The 21578-nt window shown below is 35.4% G+C and overlaps 1 protein-coding gene across 1 annotated transcript in view; it reads right to left on the reverse strand.

Moving 5' to 3' along the window:
* LOC136036286 (BTB/POZ domain-containing protein Tiwaz-like) overlaps positions 1-21189 on the reverse strand; it is a 35431-nt gene extending 14242 nt beyond the window's left edge. Inside the window, exons 1-2 of the mRNA XM_065718433.1 lie at positions 21134-21189; positions 12509-12683 (exon numbers count right to left, since the gene is read on the reverse strand). Of these exons, the coding sequence (XP_065574505.1) occupies positions 12509-12681 (173 nt within the window). The 5' untranslated portion in view covers positions 12682-12683; positions 21134-21189. The remainder of the gene's footprint in view (positions 1-12508; positions 12684-21133) is intronic.
* Between the last annotated feature and the right edge of the window lie 389 nt (positions 21190-21578).

A 21578-nucleotide genomic window follows, 5' to 3' on the forward strand; every position in this document is an offset into this window, starting at 1 on the left:
GGAAAATCAACAGTGGGCAGGTTTTCCAGCAAAAAAGACAAAAAGAATGAAGTGAGAATATAAACTCATTCAAACTAAAGAGAACAAAGTGTCCAGGAGTGAATCTTGGAGAATAAATACGGTTTCTCATCGAAGATTCATTTCGCAAGCCTTTCAATTTTTTATAGAGGCCTTCATCGGACAAGCAAAAATCGTGGCTAAACAAATTCCTTGAGCATAATCTAACAACTTGAGGAAAATCAACAGTGGGCAGGTTTTCCAGCAAAAAAGACAAAAAGAATGAAGTGAGAATATAAACTCATTCAAACTAAAGAGAACAAAGTGTCCAGGAGTGAATCTTGGAGAATAAATACGGTTTCTCATCGAAGATTCATTTCGCAAGCCTTTCAATTTTTTATAGAGGCCTTCATTGGACAAGCGAAAATCGTGGCTAAACAAATTCCTTGAGCATAATCTAACAACTTGAGGAAAATCAACAGTGGGCAGGTTTTCCAGCAAAAAAGACAAAAAGAATGAAGTGAGAATATAAACTCATTCAAACTAAAGAGAACAAAGTGATTAAATGCAATTTCTCGGAGCCAACCTTGCTTTTTTAGCAGCCTGACTCAAAGGCCTTTTCGTAGCTGGTTCGGTACTATTATAAATCGGTTTAGTAAAATATTTTGTTAGATCGTTATATATCAATATAATATAGATAGATATATATATGTTTTTAACTACGTAAAACTTGAGAATATACAACATTCTTCGCTGTCCCATTGTTTGTGCATATAAATAGATTGTCAGGTTTAACGACTCTTGAACATGCAACATATAACTGTCCATGGGAAAAACAATCCGTATTCAGATCTATACCGCATTTTTCTAATGACTTCCCTTGAGCTTTGTTGATGGTGATTGCTAATCGAATATTCCCTGTGTCCCCGTCGTAATTTATATATCCCCCCTGTGTCCCCCCGGCGTCCCTGTTGTAGTTGTTTCCTTGTGTCCCGGTCGTCATTTATATTCGAGGAATAAGAACAGCCTCACCCTCAAAAGGCCCTGTCAAGATTGACAAGATTGTTACGCCTATTTTTAGTTGTAGCACGTGTGGTGGAAACCCTGGGAGATCGAGGGAATTTAAAAATTCAGATGGATAATTAACCGCTTCATTTGGTTCCAGAACTGTGTCAAGTGTTTCGAATTTCCTCGCAAATCTCACAATGATTGCTCCAGAGCCTCGAGCGACTTTTTGTGTGCCACTGTGCACTCGTCCAAAATAATAAGCTTGCATTGCGGCAATACTTTACCCATCCCAGATTGATTTTCGATTTGGGCACCAAACGACGTCATTTGGACACATGAGTTATATTTTCTTATGTTTAATAAAAAAACGCTTAGATTCTGACGTAGTTCCAGTAAGCAAAGTCTTCAATGGCTCTGGTGGTGCAGCCAGTTGAGGAAGTTTAACTTTTTCTGAGGCGCAACACATTCCAATTGTTTCACCATTAAATTTCAAGGCCTTGCAATAGGGACAAATTTTAGACATAGTCCCGATTTGAACACATCTACTCAAGCTATAATCATCGACTGGGCTGTACCTGAATGCCATGCGATAATTTTCACGTTGCTCTTGCGCTTTCTTTTGGCATTATCTCTTTAAGCCGCAAGCCTGTTTTCACGTTGTTCTTGTGATTCCTCAGCATGGTTTTTCGGCAATTTCTTTTTGAGCCGCAAGCCTATTTTCACGTTGCTCTTGTGATTCCTCGGCACGATTTTTTTGGTAATTTCTCTTTGAGCCGCAAGCCTGTTTTCACTTTGCTCTTGCGATTCCTCGGCACGATTTTTTTGGTAATTTCTCTTTGAGCCGCAAGCCTGTTTTCACGTTGTTCTTGTGCTTTTAATTAACTCTTTGAGCAGCTTCCTCGGCTGTTTCTTCTGTCATTGTAGGATTTATACTAAAATTTCTCTTTGAATCGCCCCCTTATATACTTATAACGACGTCATATACAAAGCCTTATATACTTGTAATGACGTGATATGCGTACTAACAAAGAAACATACAACTTATTTTTATATATATACTAGCTGTTGGGGTGGCGCTTCGCGCCACCCCAACACCTAGTTGCTGGGGCGCTTTGCGCCCCCCCCCCAAGCCCCCCCGCGCACGTAAGTCGTTACGCGCCATATTAGTTACGCGCCATTGTAGCTGTGTCCCACCTGTGAATAGAGATAGATATAAATATATATTTTTAACTACGTAAAACATGCGAATGTACAACATTCTGTGCATATAAATAGCATTTATATTCCCTGTATCCCGGTCGTCATTTGTGTCCTGGTGTCCCAGTTTGTATTTTCTCTTTGAGTGTCCCGGTCGTCATTTATATTCCCTCTGTCCCAGTGTCCCGGTCGTCATTTGTATCCCGTCGTCCCGGTCTGTAATTTCTATTCAAACAATCCCTGTGTCTCGGTCGTCAATTATATATCCCGCCTGTGCCCCCGGCGTCCCCGTTGTAGTTGTGTCCCTGCCTCCCGGTCGTCATTTATATTCCCGGTCGTGATTTGTGTCCGGGTGTCCCAGTCTGTAATTTTTCTTTGAGGTTCCTGGTCGTCATTTATATTCCCTCTGTGTCGGTCGTCATTTGTGTCCCGGTCTGTAATTTATCTTTGAGTGTTTTTTCTTTTTAGTTTTTTTTAGTTTTTTACATTTTTTCAGTTTTTTTTCTTCTTTATTTTTCAGCGTCACTATGAAGTACATATCGCCGAACCTTTGTTTTTTAACTTAAATCTGGTAGGCATTGATGACCTTATCCAAGTCAAAATCCCAAACCCAATCATCATCGCTATCATTTTCAGTTTTGATATGTTTTGACTCTCGCTTTACAGGTGGATTTTCATCTAACTGCGCGGTTTTGCGTTCTTTAGCCGCAAGCCTGTTTTCTTGCTGTTCTTGTGATTCCTCGGCACGCTTTCTTTTCTTACTTTCTCTATCAGCTGCAAGCCTGTTTTCTTGCTGTTCTTGTGATTCCTCGGCACGATTTCTTTTCTTACTTTCTCTATCAGCAGCAAGTTTTTTGGCATAGACTCTTTGAACAGCTTCCTCGGCTGTTGCCATTGTAGGTTCTTCAGTCATTTTACAATTAAACATTTTTCCGTGAACGCATGTCTTAAATACCATTAATGACGTCACCGAAATAGCAAAAATGACGACAACTAACTTCATGACGTCAGTCGACACAGAAACATGACGTCACCTGACAGACAGACACACAGACAGACAACTTATTTTTATATATATACTAGCTGTTGGGGTGGCGCTTCGCGCCACCCCAACACCTAGTTGGTGGGGGCGCTTCGCGCCCCCCCAAGCCCCCCCGCGCGCGTAAGTCGTTACGCGCCATATTAGTTACGCGCCATTGTAGTTGTGTCCCTATGTCCCACCTGTGAATATAGACAGATATATATATATATATATATATATATATATACTACTACTACTACTAATAACTCACTGCAGCACCAAACCGCCTGAGGCCAACACAGCTACGCACGCTCCTCCTCCAACCTAATCTATTTAAAGCCTCCCTCTTTACACCCTCCCAGGAAGTTCCCATTTCCTTTAAATCCTTATTTATGACATCCTCCCAACCCAGACAAGGACGACCTGCTTTCCGTGTAGCCCCAGACGGTTGGCCAAAAAGGACAATCTTCGGTAATCTGTCATCCTTCATCCGTAGAACGTGGCCTAGCCATCTCAACCTTTCTTTCATTATAGCCCCAGAAAGCGGGATTGAACCACACTTTTCGTACAACCTACTGTTTGAAATACGGTCAGTCAGCCGGGTACCCAGAACAATCCGTAGGCAATTTCTCTGGAAAACATCTAGTAAATTTTCATCTGCTTTTCGGAGTGTCCATGCTTCAGAGCCATATTTGACCACTGTCATCACTGTAGCTTCCAATATTCTAATCTTGGTTTGTAGGCTTATCTTTCTATTCTTCCAAACTTTTTTTAACTGTGAAAAAACACCCTGAGCTTTAGCTATTCTACTTTTAACATCTTCACTGCTCCCACCATCTTTACTAATAATACTACCAAGGTAACTGAAGCTCCACACCTGATCAATCTTTTCGTTACCTAAGGTCACCTGTTCATCTTCACTTATTCCTAACCTTAGTGACTTAGTCTTCTTAACATTAATTTTCAAGCCTATTTTAGCACCCTGAACTCGTAAAACCTCTAAAAATTCATTCATTTTGCTCACACTTTCATCTAATATGCTTAAATCATCAGCATAATCTAAGTCCAGGAGCGTTCTTCCTCCCCATTTGATTCCATGGTCTCCAATTGCCTTTCCTGTGCTCCTTAAGACGAAGTCCATCAAAATGATCCATATAAAGGGGGATAGAACACAACCCTGCTTAACTCCTGATTTAATACAAAACCAGTTGCTAACTGGTATATATATATATATATATATATATATATATATATATATATATATATATATATATATATATATATATATATATATATATATATATATATATATATATATATATTATATATATTATATTATATATATATTATATTATATATTATATATATATTAGCAATCACCATTCCCTGAGTCACCATCGTCATTTATATATCCCCCTGTGCACCCCGGCGTCCCCTTTGTAGTTTTGTCCCTGTGTCCCGGTCGTCATTTATATTCCCTGTGTCCCGGTCGTCATTTGTGTCCCGGTGTCCCAGTCTGTGATTTCTCTTTGAATGTCCTGGGCGTCATTTATATTCCTTGTGTCCCGGTGTCCCGGTCGTCATTTATATCCCCCTGTGCCCCCCGGCGTCCCCGTTGTAGTTGTGTCATTTATATTCCCTGTGTCCCGGTCGTCATCCCGGTATACATTCGTTTTTGAATTGGTATATGATGAAATAAATTTTTAATTTTGTCCCTTTTTTTCCTTTTAGTTTTTTTTTATTGGTTTTGACCTTTTTTTTAGGTTTTTTAGTTTTTATCTTTTTTCTTTTTAGTTTTTTTTTGAAGTTTTTATCTTTTTAGTTTTTTTATTTTTATTTATATTTTTTTAGTTTTCTTTTTCTCCTTTATTTTTCAGTTTTTTTCCTTTTTTTAGTTTTTTTTTTCTTTTTTAGTTCTTTTAGTTTTTACCTTTTTTTAGTTTTTTAGATGAAAATTTTTTTTAGTTTTTTCCTTTTTTTCTTTTTAGTTCTTTATTGGTTTTTACCTTTTTTTTAGCTTTTTTAGTTTTTTTTCGTTTTTTCTCTTCTATTTTTCAGTTTTTCCCTTTTTTTTAGTTTTTTTTTAGTTTTTAGTTTTTTTAGTTTTTTACCTTTTTTTAGTTTTTTTTAGTTTTTTAGCTTTTTTATTTTTTTTATTAGGTTTTAGTTTTTTTTTTGTAGTTTTTTTGAAGTTTTCATCTTTTTAGTTTTTTTATTTTTATTTATATTTTTTTAGTTTTCTTTTTCTCCTTTATTTTTCAGTTTTTTCCTTTTTTTAGTTTTTTTTCTTTTTTAGTTCTTTTAGTTTTTACCTTTTTTAGTTTTTTTAGTTTTTTAGATGAAAATTTTTTTTAGTTTTTTTCCTTTTTTTCTTTTTAGTTTTTTATTGGTTTTTACCTTTTTTTTTAGCTTTTTTAGTTTTTTTCGTTTTTTCTCTTCTATTTTTCAGTTTTTTCCTTTTTTTAGTTTTTTTTTAGTTTTTAGTTTTTTTTAGTTTTTTACCTTTTTTTAGTTTTTTTAGTTTTTTAGCTTTTTTATTTTTTTTTTTAGTTTTTAGTTTTTTTTGTAGTTTTTGCCTTTTTTTAGTTTTTTCAGTTTTTTTTTAGTTTTTAGTTTTTTACCTTTTTTAGCCACGTCACCTGATCCACAGATCCACAGACAACTTATTTTTATATATATAGATAGTTAACGCCATCTCACCAGACATGCTAGACTTCAGTGCCCCATGGGAAAAACCCCTTTGTCACTGAGGAGTGAACAAACGTGGGAGTTACGTAGTGACGGTGCACATATGGGTGTTATGTAATGGATGCACAAATATGAGACGTCACGTAATGGCAGCGCACAAGTCAGGTGGTACAGAATGACAGAATACACGTGAGATGTGACGCAATCTTATACGTGGGTGTTATGGAAGGATTGGGAACACACGTGGGTGTTACGTACTGGCAGCACTCCTGTGATGTTACATAATGACGATCAACACGTGGGATATTACATAATACTTTAACAGATTTCATTTTCTTCAGGATTTCATTTTCTTTCAAGGCGTTTTTCTCAGGGAGCCTTTCAAGGCGAGAAAGACATTTACCATGCTGACCTTGATTGCTAGGAGTCAACATAAGAAACGGTAATTAGGATTTTTTTTCATTAAGTTTGAACGATCAATTCTTGTGTAAACGAATATTTTTGCATAAAAATGCCCAAAAATGTAATATGTGTGAGCTATGAAATTGCAAGTTTCCGCTGTTCAAATGAAAAACAACGGTCATTTTTTAATTTATTAAACATATTTTTAAGGAAAAGACTTGAGAAACCCTTAGGTGTGATAATGTGTGCCAGAAGGGTATCGTCGAGGCGGGGGGGGGGGCTAGTACATTGTGCCATGCTGGCCTCAATTGCCAGGAGTCAACACAAGAAACGCTAATGGAAATGTTTTCATCAGGTTTAAAAGATCGATTCTAGGTAACCGGATATTTTGCATGAAAATACCCCAAAAAATGCCACATGTCTGAAAAAGACTCTATTAGTAAAAAAAAAATGCGCTAAGAGCAACCCACAATGTTATCAATAATTCTAGTATGCGAGACAGGGATCCCTCGATGCGTTGAATAGGCTATCATGTAGAATGTATTAACCGAATCCAAATACTAGAAAGGATTTCATGGTCCAAAAGTCCAAGGCACAGTTCCATTGGACAGAGATTGCCCTTTCAAATCCTAATGCGGACATAAAATATGGAATATAAAGGTTTCCTGAGAAAAACACATTGGAAGAAAATGAAATCATGAAAAAAAAACGCTTTAAAAAAATCCCGAGGAAAATGACATCTCTTAAAGTATTATGTACCATCCAAGGTGTACATCGTCACTAGGTAGCACCCATGTGTGCGCTGTCATTACGTAGGACACACGTGTGCCACCCCTCATTACGTAACACCCCACGTGCGCGCTGCCATTACGTGACGACTCAAGTGTGCGCCGCCATTACGTAACACTCACGTGTGCATAGTCATTACGTAGCACTCATTTGTACCCCCCTCAGTTACAAGCGGGGATTTCCCCACGGAGCCTTGAAGTATAGAATGTCATACGAGATTGCGTCATTCCCAACAAATCTACTAAGTCACGTAAGATTAAATCACCCCCAATAAACCTAGCAAGGCACATGTAGAAATCCTGAAGTAAATAAACCCCTGAAGGTTTTCCCACACCCCCATAGGTTTTTAAGCGTAAAAACCAAGGAAAACCTGATTTAGCGGGAAATTGTAAAAGAAAAGTGAAAAACTGAGATTTAGCTAATTGTAGTAATCAAATTTTACCGTTTGCAAAGGTTTATAATTAAACTCTCGCTCACTAAACCTTAACAAACTAAAAATCATTAGAACTTGAATTGTAGCTGAACTAGCCCTGAATCTAAAGTTTCATTATAAATAGGCCTGGAACTAGCTAATTTCCAAAATTAGAGTTAGATAAATACATTTATTAGTAAATTCTCATTTTGAAGGTCCATTAATGAACTATATCCGCCTGTTTTAGAAAAAGAAGTCTAATATTTTGTCCACAAGAGGGTGCCGTGTAACCTCAAAGTAAGCTTTGAACTATAGAGGTGAAAATACTCTATACAATATATTCTGCATGTTAAATTGTTTGTTCATTTGTAACATACAGACAACATTAAAAGGTATAGATAGGGTAAGGCTGGTAAATAGGAATTCATTTTGAGGGGGGGGGGGGGGTAAAGCCTAAAAATAGCGAACTTGAGGATTTTTTTTTTTAATGAGAAAAAAGAAATCTTGGATTGCATATGCATTCTTTCAAATTGCTTATGAGAGTAAATGTAACTCAAATTTTGGAATTTTGATGTCCAAGCGCATCATAATAGTTCTGGAACAACATACACACCTCCAAGCCAGATATATAAAAACATTCCATTCTTGCAGTCGACAAAATTTGACAACGGAGGCACGATTTTCGAAGTAGCTGTCTAAGCCAGCTATATAAGCAGCAACTACATTCTTTTCAATTTTATTACATATACTATATTTTGCTGTCCATGCAGAGGGTTATTAGTTTTCCTGTATATGTACACAGAAGCCAAAAACAGCTAAATAAAAATCAGCCTATGTTTTAATGTGTTCAACCGTTAATTATTCGAAATTGGAGTGAAATTCTTGACCACTAATACAATTTAAAAGCAAGGTGAATGCTCTCAAGTGTGTCTTCCCTAGAGAAGAAACTCGGGAATACCTCGTTTTATTATGTCCCGAGGCGAATGTCGCATTTTATCGTCAACTGCCCTGAGGATACAACTAAGGGATAAAAGGAATTCCTCCAGGACGATCATTATCTTGGATGCAATCTCGACCGAGGATTCCCAAGGCAATGCCCGGGTCCTTAATTACTGTTGAAGTAACCCATTTTTAAATGAGCTATCTTTCGAAGCGACAGCACGTTCTAGTAGTTTAAGGAAATTGCCTTTGGCCGTAAGAACTTTTCTTGCTGATGCTTCAACAAGGATTTTCTATCCTATCTCATAAATAGTATCTAGTATTTTAGCATTTTTCCGTAAGAAACAACCTGCTTCTTAATATACATATAATGCATATATATATATATATATATATATATATATATATATATATATATATATATATATATATATATATATATATATATATATATATATGTATATATATATATATATATATATATATATATATACATATATATACATATATATATATATATATATATATATATATATATATATATATATATATATATATATATATATATATATATATAAGCACTAACTAAGAACTACATATAATGCATGTAACTGCATACAATGTATATATATATATATATATATATATATATATATATATATATATATATATATATATATATAAATATATATATATATATATATATCTATATCTATATATATATCTAGCAAAAATTGCTAGAACACCAGGACAAATTTAATTGCTCCAACAATATACAGATACAAACATTTATATTAAACCTTCGCTGATTTAACAGTAAAATGCTTGTATTTTATTGTTAAACGTGAGCGGCTAGCATTCCCCACTAGCTACATTTTCTGTCTTGGATTCAGGCATTTTATTGTTTTTTTATCCATTGGGGAGAGGGAGACTATCTATAGTCAAAATTTATATTCTTTGAAAAAACATACTCTTCTTCTATCTTAAAGTTATCATCTGTTGAAAACCACAGAAGAAAAAAGTAAAAAACTGAGAATGTTTATTTAAATCACATGTAAACATAACTTATATTCTCGGGCTCTTAACAACAGAGAAATGTATAAACTGAATGTCAAAACCAGTATATCTATGAAACGCCAAGCTTTTATTGTACCTAAATTCTGAAATTCCATTGAGAATTATAAAGAGCTTGATCTAGACTAGAAAAGTAATGTTGAGTTCCAATGGTGTGATTTTTGATACAGTTTCTAAAGTATTCACAGTGCGCCAGCACCCCGATAAAAAAATAGTTAAACTGGGAGGCTACTTTGTCAAAATGACAAAGTAGATCATAACAAATGACAAAGTAGATCATCTGATCATAACAAATTAATACCAAGACACATTCATCACCAAAAATGGAATTATGTTCCTATTACGATATCAAGGAGGAAGAAATGAAGATTAATCTGCTTAATTTATAATTTTGGCAGACCAAAACATGACTGAATCAGTTGTTTAAGTGATTATACAGTATTTGGGAAAAATGTGGACATTTTAGACAAAAATGCTTCCTACAACCAAACAAATTTTTTGTTTCTTTATTCCCTCTGTTTTCTCTTAAATAAAGCAGGTCGTTCCTGAATGGCATTAAATTAAAAAAAAAACAAGTTTTTTTAGCTGAAAGTAAGGAGCGACATTTAAAGCTTAAAACGAACAGAAATTACTTCGTATATGAAAGGGGCTGCTTCCTCTTCAACGCCCCGCTCTTTACGTTAAAGTTTGACTCTTTCTCTCAACTCTGCTTTTTAAAACAGTAACAGCTTTTTAAAACAGCAGGGCGTTGACGAGGAAGCAGTCCCTTTCATATACAAAGCAATTTCTGTTCGTTTTAAGTTTTAATGTCGCTCCTTACTTTCAGCTAAAAAAACTTGTTTTTTTTTATTTAATTTTCTGAACGTTTTTGAATCAATGCATGTTTTGATTTTGGCTCTCCGCAGATGAATAGTTAACACGAAATTTACAAGTTAATTTTTTTGGCTAAATGGCTTTCTCATAGTTTTGATTGAATGGTTTTGAGAAAAAAAGGAACGGGGGAGGAAGCCAAGTTGCCCTGTGATTTTTTGGTTACTTAAAAAGGCAACTAGAACCTTTAATTTGTTTCGAATATTTTTATTAGTAAAAGATAAACGTAACTTATAAATTAGCTTACGCAACGAACTTTTGTAATCTCATGTTTTTATTACATATATGACGGGTTCACCCCCTCGTCAGTACCTCGCTCTTTACACTAAAGATTAAATTGTGTCCCAATTCATTAAGAATGACCCCTGAATCACAAAAACCGTAGAATAAATAGTTGAAATCACTAAAAATACGTTAGCGTAAAGAGCGAGGTATTAGGAGGAGGTGAGCCTTTCATATGCGTAATAATTACTGCGTTTTTAGTTTTAATGCAGCTCCTTACTTCCAGTTGAAAAAACTTTTCATATTTATTTTTTCATTGTTTTTTTTTTAAATAATGCTTGAAAATCCTGCGCTCCCTTCATAGAAATTTTCTTCTCCCATGACAAATTCCTCAATGGAAAGTTCCTCCAACATATCCCCCTCTTTTCAACCCCTCCCCAGCCAAAAAATCCCCCTGAAAACGTCTGTACACTTTCCAATAACCATTACTATATGTAAGCACTGGTCAAAATTTGTAACTTGTAGCCCCTCCACGGGGACTGTGGGGGAGTAAGTCGTCTCAAAGACATAGTTATATGGTTTTTCGACTACACTGAATAAAATGGCTATCTCAGAATTTTGATCCGTTGACTTTGGAAAAATAATTAGCGTGGGAGGGGGCGTAAGTGCCCTCCAATTTTTTTGGTTACTTAAAAGGGCACTAGAACTTTTCATTTCCGTTAGAATGAGCCCTCTTGCAACATTATAGGACCACTGGGTCGAAACGATCACCCCTGGGAAAAAAAAACAAAAAAACAAACAAACAATTAAACACGCATCCGTGATCTGCCTTCTGGCAAAAAATTTAAAATTCCGCATTTTTGTAGATAGCAGCTTGAAACTTCTACAATCTAAAATCTATGATACGCTGAATCTGATGGTGCGATTTTCGTTAAGATTCTATGACTTTTAGGGAGTGTTTCCCCCTATTTTCTAAAATAAGGCGAATTTTCTCAGGCTCGTAATATTTGATGGGTATGACTAAACTTGATGAATCTTATATATTTAAAATCAGCATTAAAAGGCAATTGTTTTGATGTAGCTATTGGTATCAAAATTCCATTTTTTAGAGTTTTGGTTACTATTGAGCCAGGTCGCTCCTTCCTACGAACTGTTTGACGGGAGGGATGTAATAATGAAAAATTCAATGGAAATGGAAACCTCTTGGCAAGGTTTAAAGAGGGATGCTTTGAATAAAACGAGATGGAAGGGGAGTGCGCGCAGCTGTGTTGGCTCGGGCTTCTTGGTGCCAAAATGAATTGTTAGTATTAGTAGATCTAACCTCTGAATCAATCATCAGTTCTAATCTAGAGCATAAATGATAAAATACATTCGCAGTGCGAGATATGCATTTGGGATGATTACTGAAAAATGAATACAACATTCCTTTGATACAGCTAACCGTATTAATATGTTTATACCCTTTATATTGGCCTTATCCTTTGAAGATCTCTCCAGAAAACAAATAAATATAAATGACTATTGCCTAATTTAATACCCTCAGACGAATGTTAATGAATGATCGGGCCTACTCTATTTGTTTTCCGTTTCCAATATTACAATATCTAATTAAGAAATGCAAGGGTTTCTTTTTTCGATATTTTGTGTTATAGTTATTTCCATGAAAGCAAATTGATGAAAAAACTTATCTGCTTTTTAATTTTTTGATGGTTAATTACTCAACCTTTTTTTTCATTCCTTATCTTTTTTGTAATATCTTTTTGTTGACTAAACACCTAAAGCGATATTCTTTAATGTAATATAGAATAAATCTGATTGAAAACAAGCTTTATTTCCTTCCTTTGATTCGTTTCCTAGAAAACTTAAAAAAAAACTTCTAAGCAGCTTACTTAGTTAGTGTTTCCAAGGACGAGGTGTAAATTGTTCCTCCTACATCAATATGAACTGGAGCACTTGATTTTGTTGCCACAGCAATACACGGGATTCCGAGGGTTTTCGGTTGAACTGCTGCTGCATACCCCACAGGCGAAGATGGTCTCGGCGGGAAGGAACTTGTTGACATATCTTTGAAAATAAACCGAAAAAGGAAGAAATAACACTTTTCAAGAATAACTGTAAAAAAAAAAAAAAATGGACATTCAAAGAAGCTTTTAAAGATAGAAGAATATCAGAATAAAAACTATTTTTTGCAAAAATGTTGTCTAAACCCTGGCAAATTGACATGCACGCAGACAAATTATTTTGCCGTTTTTAAAACAAAAGGGCGAATTTAATACTTCTTAGTGATCTAGGAAGTGGGAAAGGTTATATTTGCTACACACCGTTTTCCAGGATTAGACTACAAAGCTTCATTATTTCAGTAGTATCTTTCAGCTCAAATGTTACCTGACATAATTGTTTGGCAGCCTTACCCTTTTTTTATTATCATCAGCGGTCTGCTGCTCAAAACGGTAAGGGATGAAAAATGAAAAACGATTTCATTATATGAATCGTGAAACTGGGATGGCAAGTTCTTAGGAAATTTGAGAGGCCTCCAGTAATTTTCCTGTAAAATTGTGAATCATTGTTAAGTAAAACGTAACTATTCCGATACCAAAAGTGAATTGTCACATACAAGTCTAACTTGGTAGGAAGCAAGAGTAAGAGTCGCACTTTTGACTTCGGTAGTTCGGTCAAAAACAAAGGTGTCAGTTTTGTTCGTCGCTTCAACTAAACAAACATGAGAAAGTTAAAATTAAGGTGTTTCTCACTCAAAATTACGATCAGGCGCAGTTTATCCTTAGCAATTATTTATACAGTATAATTTTTTATATATATTTATCAACCGGCAGTTTGGTGTCTGCACGCTACTTATTCTCCCGACTCTGTTTAAACCGGTTACAACTAACTAATAATACACTGAATCAATCCTGAACAATCCGAGTGGTTACTCCCCTGGTCTAATTTATGCATTCTCAGGCGCTCCGATTACAGCTGCATCTAGTCTTTTGAGCAGAATTTTTGACTTCAGAACACAAATATGTAAATTATTTGAAGGGACTGCAGCCAGTAAGTATATATTAAAGAAATAAATTTATGATTGTTGAATAGAATATTTTTGCTCTATTTTTTGATACCCCACAACACAAGTGTAGCAAGCTAAAATGCAAACCCAAAACAGGTTTTATAATTATTTTGGAATTATAAACAAAATAATTGTCAGCTTTAAGGTTTGATTAGATCAAAATATTAACCAGATTTTATTCTATCTTTTAAAACAAAAACCGCGGAAATCATTAATTCAGGAATGTCAAGCAAACTCCAAATGTTTAATATGCGAGGTATAGGAAGATTCCTTGAGAGCCCGCCCTGCATTAAGGATTGCCAGCCAAGGTCATTTCTAAACGTCGGTTATTCGAATGATGCGAGCCTACATCCGTTTCGGATATTATAATATTTTCAATTATCATGTTTTTTAAAACAGTACTTCGCCAGCAAATCTTCAAGATTCTGGCAGGGAAATAAGTTTCTGTTTACTCCTTGTTCAGAGGGCCAGGAAAATTGTATAGCAAATATTTTTTGTTAAACGAGCATTAATTTTATATATATGTATATAAGTATTTTCTCAAAAACGGAACTATATTTTTGTTTCTGAAAATTCGCTTATTAACATTTTACTGTGTGAAAAAAAGATCTAAATAGGTCACAACTTTGGGAAGATTGGTTCTCCCCTCCCAGCACCCCTAATATGATTTTGTTAAATCGTCTGCTAACTGAAATTAGAGACCCAACAGCCAGAATGTTACCCTCAAAGTTGACAGTTGGACAAGGGTGAGTGAATATTAATTCGGTCATTACTGTTCTTAAACATCCCGACCTGGGCTAATTTTGCATTGTACTTGATCTCCTATTCGCATCAAATCTGTATGCAGCCATTGCTTAATAAATTAGCTGCTTTGCAGGTCAATTCAACCTTGCTCTTTAATAGAACGGGTCAATTGAACTTTGAGTGATCTTAGCAAGAAATTCAACTACAAATGTAGTTATTTAAGACTGGATATTTGGTAAAGTAAGTTTGCTTTTTATTTGTGTAGTTCAAGGGCAGCAAATCTCGAATTGACTAGGCAAAAAATTAAATGATTGTCCATACAACTAAATCGACAAGAATTGCACAAAAATGCTTTATCTTTTGTGAAATAGGGTATGGGGGAATTGAATTTTGTGTCAGTATGTGAGACATCCTTGACTGTGAAATCGAAATAGCTTATTGGCTTATTACTTTACGAGTGTTTCTATGTCAAAAATTTGCTGTTTTCCGTTCTTTACATTATAGTTTTGTGTGAGAGGTTTTTTCACTGGGTGACTTGCCAAATCTATAAATCGTATTTATTCTTACATAATTAGCAAAAATCATAAAATAAATCGAACAAAAATCGTCCGAATTTACTTTAATGTCAAAAACTGGCATTCAGTCGAAACACTGTTGAAAGGCAAAGATATACTATTCTTCATGAATATGGGTAGATCAGTAAAATCAGGATCGTCAATACCGTCGTCCTTGAGGATGGACGGTGACTTTCACAACTGGAAAACTGGAATTTTATGTTCTGCCAGCTCTTTCTTCCTTAATCGTACCCAGTTCCTCCCACTGAAGTGGGAACTCATCTCACCAACTCCCTTAATATCCATCACACTGAGAAAGTGTCTGATTATGCCGAAATGAAGGATCAAACAGGTCGTGGTAATGAACTGTAGTAAGGAGCGATCCGGCTCAATAGTAACCGAAACTCTAAAAAGTGGAATTTTGATACCAATAGTTACATCAAAAGAATCGCATTTTAATGCTGATTTTAAATATACAAGTTTCATCAAGATACCCAGCGAAAGTTACAAGCCTGAGAAAATTTGCCTCATTTTAGAAAATAGGGGGAAACACCCCGTAAAAGTCATACAATCTTAACACACCATCAGATTCAGCTCCTAGTTTCAAGCTCCTATACCAAGTTTCAAACTCCTATCTACAAAAATGTGAAATTTCACATTTTTTGCCAGAAGACAGATCACGGATGCGTGTTTATTTGTTTTTTTTTCCCCAGGGGTGATCGTATAGACTGAGTGGTCCTAGAATGTCTCGAGAGGGCTCATTCTAACGGAAATGAAAAGTTCTAGTGCCCTTTTTAAGTGACCAAAAAAATTGGAGGGTACCTAGGCCCCCTCCCACACTCATTTTTTCCCAAAAGTCACCGGATCAAAATTCACCATAGTTGAAAAACCTAATAACTATGTCTTTAGGGACGACTTACTCCCCTGCAGTCCCCGTGGGAGGGGCTGCAAGTTACAAACTTTGACCTGTGTTTACATATAGTAATGGTTACTGGGATGTGTACAGACGTTTTCAGGGGGATTTTTTGGTTTAGGGGGAGAGTTGAGGGGGGGATGCGTGGGAGGATATTTCCATGGGGGAAGAGAGTTTCAATGAAGGGGGTGCGGGATTTTCTAGCATTATTTGAAAAAACAATGAAAAAATAAATATGAACAGTTTTTTTCTACTGAAAGTAAGGAGCAGCATTAAAACTTAAAACGAACAAATTTATTACGCATATGAGGGGTTTACCTCCTCGTTATACCTCACTCTTTACGCTAAAGTATTTTTAGTAATTTCAACTATTTATTCTACGGCCTTTGTGATTCAGAGTGTGATTTAAGTTCTAAAGCTTAAAGCTCACAGTCACTATAGCTTAAATGGAATATTTAAGCTTTAGTGTAAAGAGCGAGGTATCGACGAGGGTTGAACCCCCTCATATACGCAATAAAACATACGAATATAGAAGTTCGTTAAGTAAGTTAATTCGTAAGTTACGTATAATTTTTACCAATGAAAACCTTTGTAAAAGATTAAAAGTTCTACTTGCCTTTTTAAGTAATCAAAAAATTGGAGGGGAACTTGGCCTCCTCCTTCACTCCTTTTTTCTCAAAGTCTTCCGATAATTGCAATTAATTAATATGCAAATTTTGTTTTAATTATTTATGTGCGGAGAGCCAAGATCAAAACATGCATTAATTCAAAAACGTCCAGAAATTAAATAGAAAAAAACAAGTTTTTTTAAATGAAAGTAAGGAGCAACATTAAAACTTAATACGAACAGAAATTACTTCGTATATGACAGGGACTTTTCCTCCTCAACGCCCCGCTCTTTACGCTAAAGTTTCTTACTGTTTTAAAAAGTAGAGTTAAGAGAAAGAGTAAAACTTTAGCGTAAAGAGCGGGGCGTTGAGGAGGAAAAGCCCCTGTCATATACGGAGTAATTTCTGTTCGTTTTAAGTTTTAATATTGCTCCTTACTTTCATTTAAAAAAACTTGTTTTTTTCTATTTATTATAGAATGAACAGAACCAAACAAAGCATTTTACGACGACAGCCAGTGTAGCATCCGAAGCAATGACTCTTCACTGTTCACTCTATTTTACAGCAAAACTAGATATAAAACACAAGGCGAGGTTTCTTTGAAGGAGTCAACTGTTTTGAAGTTTCTTAGGTTTGAGAAATCCAGTTCAAAGACCGGAAACGGAAAGATCGTCTTTGCAATAGTTTTGACTTTTTTTAATTTTGACTGCAATAATTTTGAACTTGACTTTAAGATCAGTCAAAGCTGCAAAAAGAAAAATTGAAGCTGCTTCAATTGCCAATCATCGAGCAGCGAACGGGTATAGAAATACTTGCGCAGCTACTTCACAAAACTTTTTCGATTCACGGAGACTTCTTGCGCTGTTCGAACCCATGTGTAAATGCTATTTTGGGTCGGCAAATTATTTTATTATATGGTGAGTACTCTGACAACTAGCATTTCTTTACTACTAACTTAACCTAAGAATGGGCTACTGTGTCTAACTTTGCTGGACCAAGATTTGCGTATTTGCTGACACTTTCACTACAAGATGTAGTGAAAAGTAAGTGAAAAAAAAATGTAGTGAAAAAAAGGATCAGGGATTTTGCCGGGGGGATGGTTTCAATAATCATTAATTTTTTTGAGCAGGGATTTTACCGGGGGGATCAGGGATTTTGCCGGGGGGATGGTTTCAATAATCATTAATTTTTTTGAGCAGGGATTTTGAGCAGGGGATTTTGCCGGGGGGATGGTTTCAATAATCATTAATTTTTTTGAGCAGGGATCAGGGATTTTGCCGGGGGGATGGTTTCAATAATCATTAATTTTTTCAAATCCCAAAAAAGGATCAGGGATTTTTTTTTGGGGGGGGGATGGTTTCAATAATCATTAATTTTTTTGAGCACTACTGATTCAAACTGTCAAACAAAATCTTTTCTTTATCACTGGCCCCCAGCATTTTTTATTATAATTATTTTATTTTTTTAAAATAAAAAAGTATTTTATTTGATACATTAAAATAAAGTAACTATTATTCGGCTACACACAGTAATTTGTCTCATGGTTGGTTATTTTTGGTTCTCGAATAAAAATTCTTTGCACGAAAACTTGAGAAACTGCTTTTCACTCCCTTGTGAATCAACAACGGTGTAAGATACACCTGTTTTTTTCAAGCAAAATAAAGCACATTTATTTTTTTTGAAATTATTTTTTGGTAAATTATTGATGCCACTACAATGAAGGATTTCCTAAGGACGGTAGGAAATCCCTCCTTATGTAGGAAGTGCAATAAACTTGTTAGTTGTAATATTTTAGGTTTTGTACACTTTCTGAATTTTTTACTATTATAAACATAGTATTCATAATTGGTAAAATTGAAATTTTAAGAATTCTGATAGGGTATTAGAGTAATCGTTAGCTTGAGTGTAGTAGATCAGTAAGTACGACGAAGCATGATTGTGAAGATGGCGGGTCAATGTGAAACTAATCTAGGATTAGTTTTTTTTCTAGGTTGAAGAATCTAAAACAGAAAAAGTATCCTGGAGCATAGAGAAGAACTTCTGGAAGCTCAATTAAATTATACCAACAAACAAACAGCACAATAAAAATTTGATGGCCGTCAGGGTCAAACGTAAAGCTTTGACACTTCAAGTGACTGCAGAAAAGTGATTATTTTAAAATCACTTGTGTGAATAGGCAGCGCGGTGGCGGAGTGCACCTGGCATTTTGACGGTAAATCATATCAGTCCAGTTTTGTCAAGAAAAAAAAATCATTCAATGATAATTTATTGCACCCCCTGGCATTATACGCCCCTAGGCCCGGGCCTATTGGTAAATCCGGGCCTAGTAGCAGTAGTAGTTTTTACCTGGTAAGACAGTCCAAAGTAAGTGTCCGTGGAACTTCAGCATTTGGATCTGAGAAAAAGCTTACAGGGTTCAACAAGGATAAGCCTTATACATACTTACTGATCTTATACTGTTTAGTACTCTTTCTTTAAGTACCTATTTGAAGCATCTCTGATTGTCCCAAGCATCTAAAGTTTTGCCCGAACAAATTGATTTTTTTTAATTTAATGATCATATAGGCCTCTCTGTTCACATGAATATATCGAATCTACAATGTGCCGCAGTTTTTCATTATCATAGTATGTATTACCCCCCCCCCCCTCCATATAAAATTATTTTTCTGCTTTTGCTAATGTTACAGCAAGAAGGGCAAAAAGCCCCCTTGGCTTGGGTATGCTTTAATTTTGCGCATTTTGACTTTCGTTTACGGGAACGTAAGCAGATTTACCAGACAAATCTGTCGGAAAAAAGGAGAAGAAAAAAAAATCATCAAAATTCTCAATGTGACATGTAATTAGAGTTATGTTAGGGTTTCTCAGAGTTTTTGCATGACGTACTCACAAGGTTAACCGTTACTGGTTTAAACTCAATAGCTTCTTTACGAAGAAATACCCAAAAGACGAAGAGGAAGAACCTCGAAAATACACATTGTCCTTAGTCCTTTAACGACTCAATTATTACTCAAGTTTAATATTAGCAATCGAAAGTTACAAGCCTGAAATATTTTCCCCATTAAAAAAAAGTGGAAAAGTACCCCAAAAATATCAAGTGTTCTTGATGAATAATCACACCATCAAATTAAGCACATCAGAGATTCCTAATGTAGTTTTCAAGCTTCTGCGTACAAAAACGTGGAATTTTGCATTTTTTGACAGAAGCAAGATCACGAATGGGTATTTATTTGTTTTGTTTTTTGGTTTGTTTTTCCCAGGGATAATACTATCGGTACAGTGATTCTACAAGCTCGGGAGAGGGCTTTTTTTTATATCAAAAATCAAAAGTTCTAGTGCCCCTTTTAAGTGATCAAAAACATTGAAAGAAACCTACCCCCCTCCCACGCCACTTTTTCCCGAAGTCTAATGACCAAATTTTGATATACGGTAGCCATTTTGTTTAGCGCAACCGAAGGATCTAATAACTATGTCTTTGAGGATGACTTGACCCCCCACAGCCTCCGGTGGAAGAGCTGCAAGCTATGAACTTGGCCCATTGTTTACATACAGTATTGGCTAATAGGAAGTATAAAGATATTTTTCTGACGGGGTTGAGGGGGTACACGGGAGAATCTTTACATAGAAGAATTTTTGTGGGGGAAGAGTATTCTTAACGGAGAGGGAGCTGAATTTCCCGGCGTTATTTAAAATACGACATAAATGAAGTTAGAAAACAAAATAGCGTTGTTATGTTGGACATTGCTCAACATAATGCCGTTCAGCAGACTAGACATAATGTGAACAAAGTTTCTCAGATGAAAGTTAAGAGCAACACTAATCCCGCATATAAGGGGAGAGCTGTCACCCCTTCAACACACCATAATGTACACTAAAGTTGACCCTTTCCAACAAAAGAACAAATAGTTTATTGGTTTCGCGCACGGGAAATGAGACAAAAAGCTAATTTATTTTCTCACAACACCTCGAAAGTGGAAGTGCATGATTCATATTTGCTTTCAACAAAAATATTTTCAGCTTCAGTGTTCTAAAAGTGATCTATAAATAAAATATTTTCAAAAATTACCTGGCTATATATTCTACTTTCTAAAATGCTTCTGTTAAACACTAGCTAAAACTGAGTATAAGGAGTGCGGGGTTGAGCGGACAGCTTTGGGCCTCAGTTTTCTGTTCATTTTGAGCTTTAATATCGGTCTATACTTTCTTTTGAGTTGTTTTACTCTATTTATAATCACGAGGGAGTAATTAGCGTATGTATTAGTGTAAGAATGTTTCAGGTGGATAATCCTCATAAATTGTAAATAATAAGGATATATATAAATTACAGAAAAATATTGCGTTTATCGGTTTCGTTTTTACACAAAGATAAGATTAGCTGTATTTATCCCATTTTGGCTATAAAGCTGATATTTGTCTCCCTAGGCCACTACCACATGTAAAAAAAGGATTTCCATCCCTAGAAAATATACAATCGACTCTTTCAAGAAAATAAACAAGACTCTTTCCATAATTCGACCCGATCCTCAAAAACTGAGTTAGAACCTCTATCGAATAGACGTCTGACCCTGCCATTACCTGTAACAAGTAAATTATCAACTGCTGCCCATCTCTGTTACAATTCCAAATATAGTTACCTAGCCTCGTGATAAATAGCAATGCACTTTTCTCTTTCCTCTAGGAAGAGCTAGATAGAACTGCCATTGAGATCTCCATTTCTACACATCCGTATAGAAAGACCACGCATCTAAGTTAAAGGAAAAAGCTTTTTCCATTACCTCGGAATCTAGCATACGATGTTAAAGCTGAGGTTCAACAATTTATTATGGCTTACCTACAACAAAATTCGGAGATATATAATTGACCATATTACCGTTTATCCTGCCATTCAGATTATTTCCTCTGTTACTCCCAATCATTCCTGGTTAATTGCTGTTATTCAATAATTCAAGAAGCCAGAGACAAATTTCGTATACGATATAGCAAAAAAAAATCATCTTTTCACACTGAAAAGTGTTTTTTTTTTCTTATTTATGATAAATAAAAGCGTAATATAGTATTGACGATGGTTTTGCAAGTGTG

Source organism: Artemia franciscana, chromosome 15, assembly GCF_032884065.1.
Source record: "Artemia franciscana chromosome 15, ASM3288406v1, whole genome shotgun sequence".
Taxonomy (NCBI): Eukaryota; Metazoa; Arthropoda; class Branchiopoda; order Anostraca; family Artemiidae; genus Artemia; species Artemia franciscana.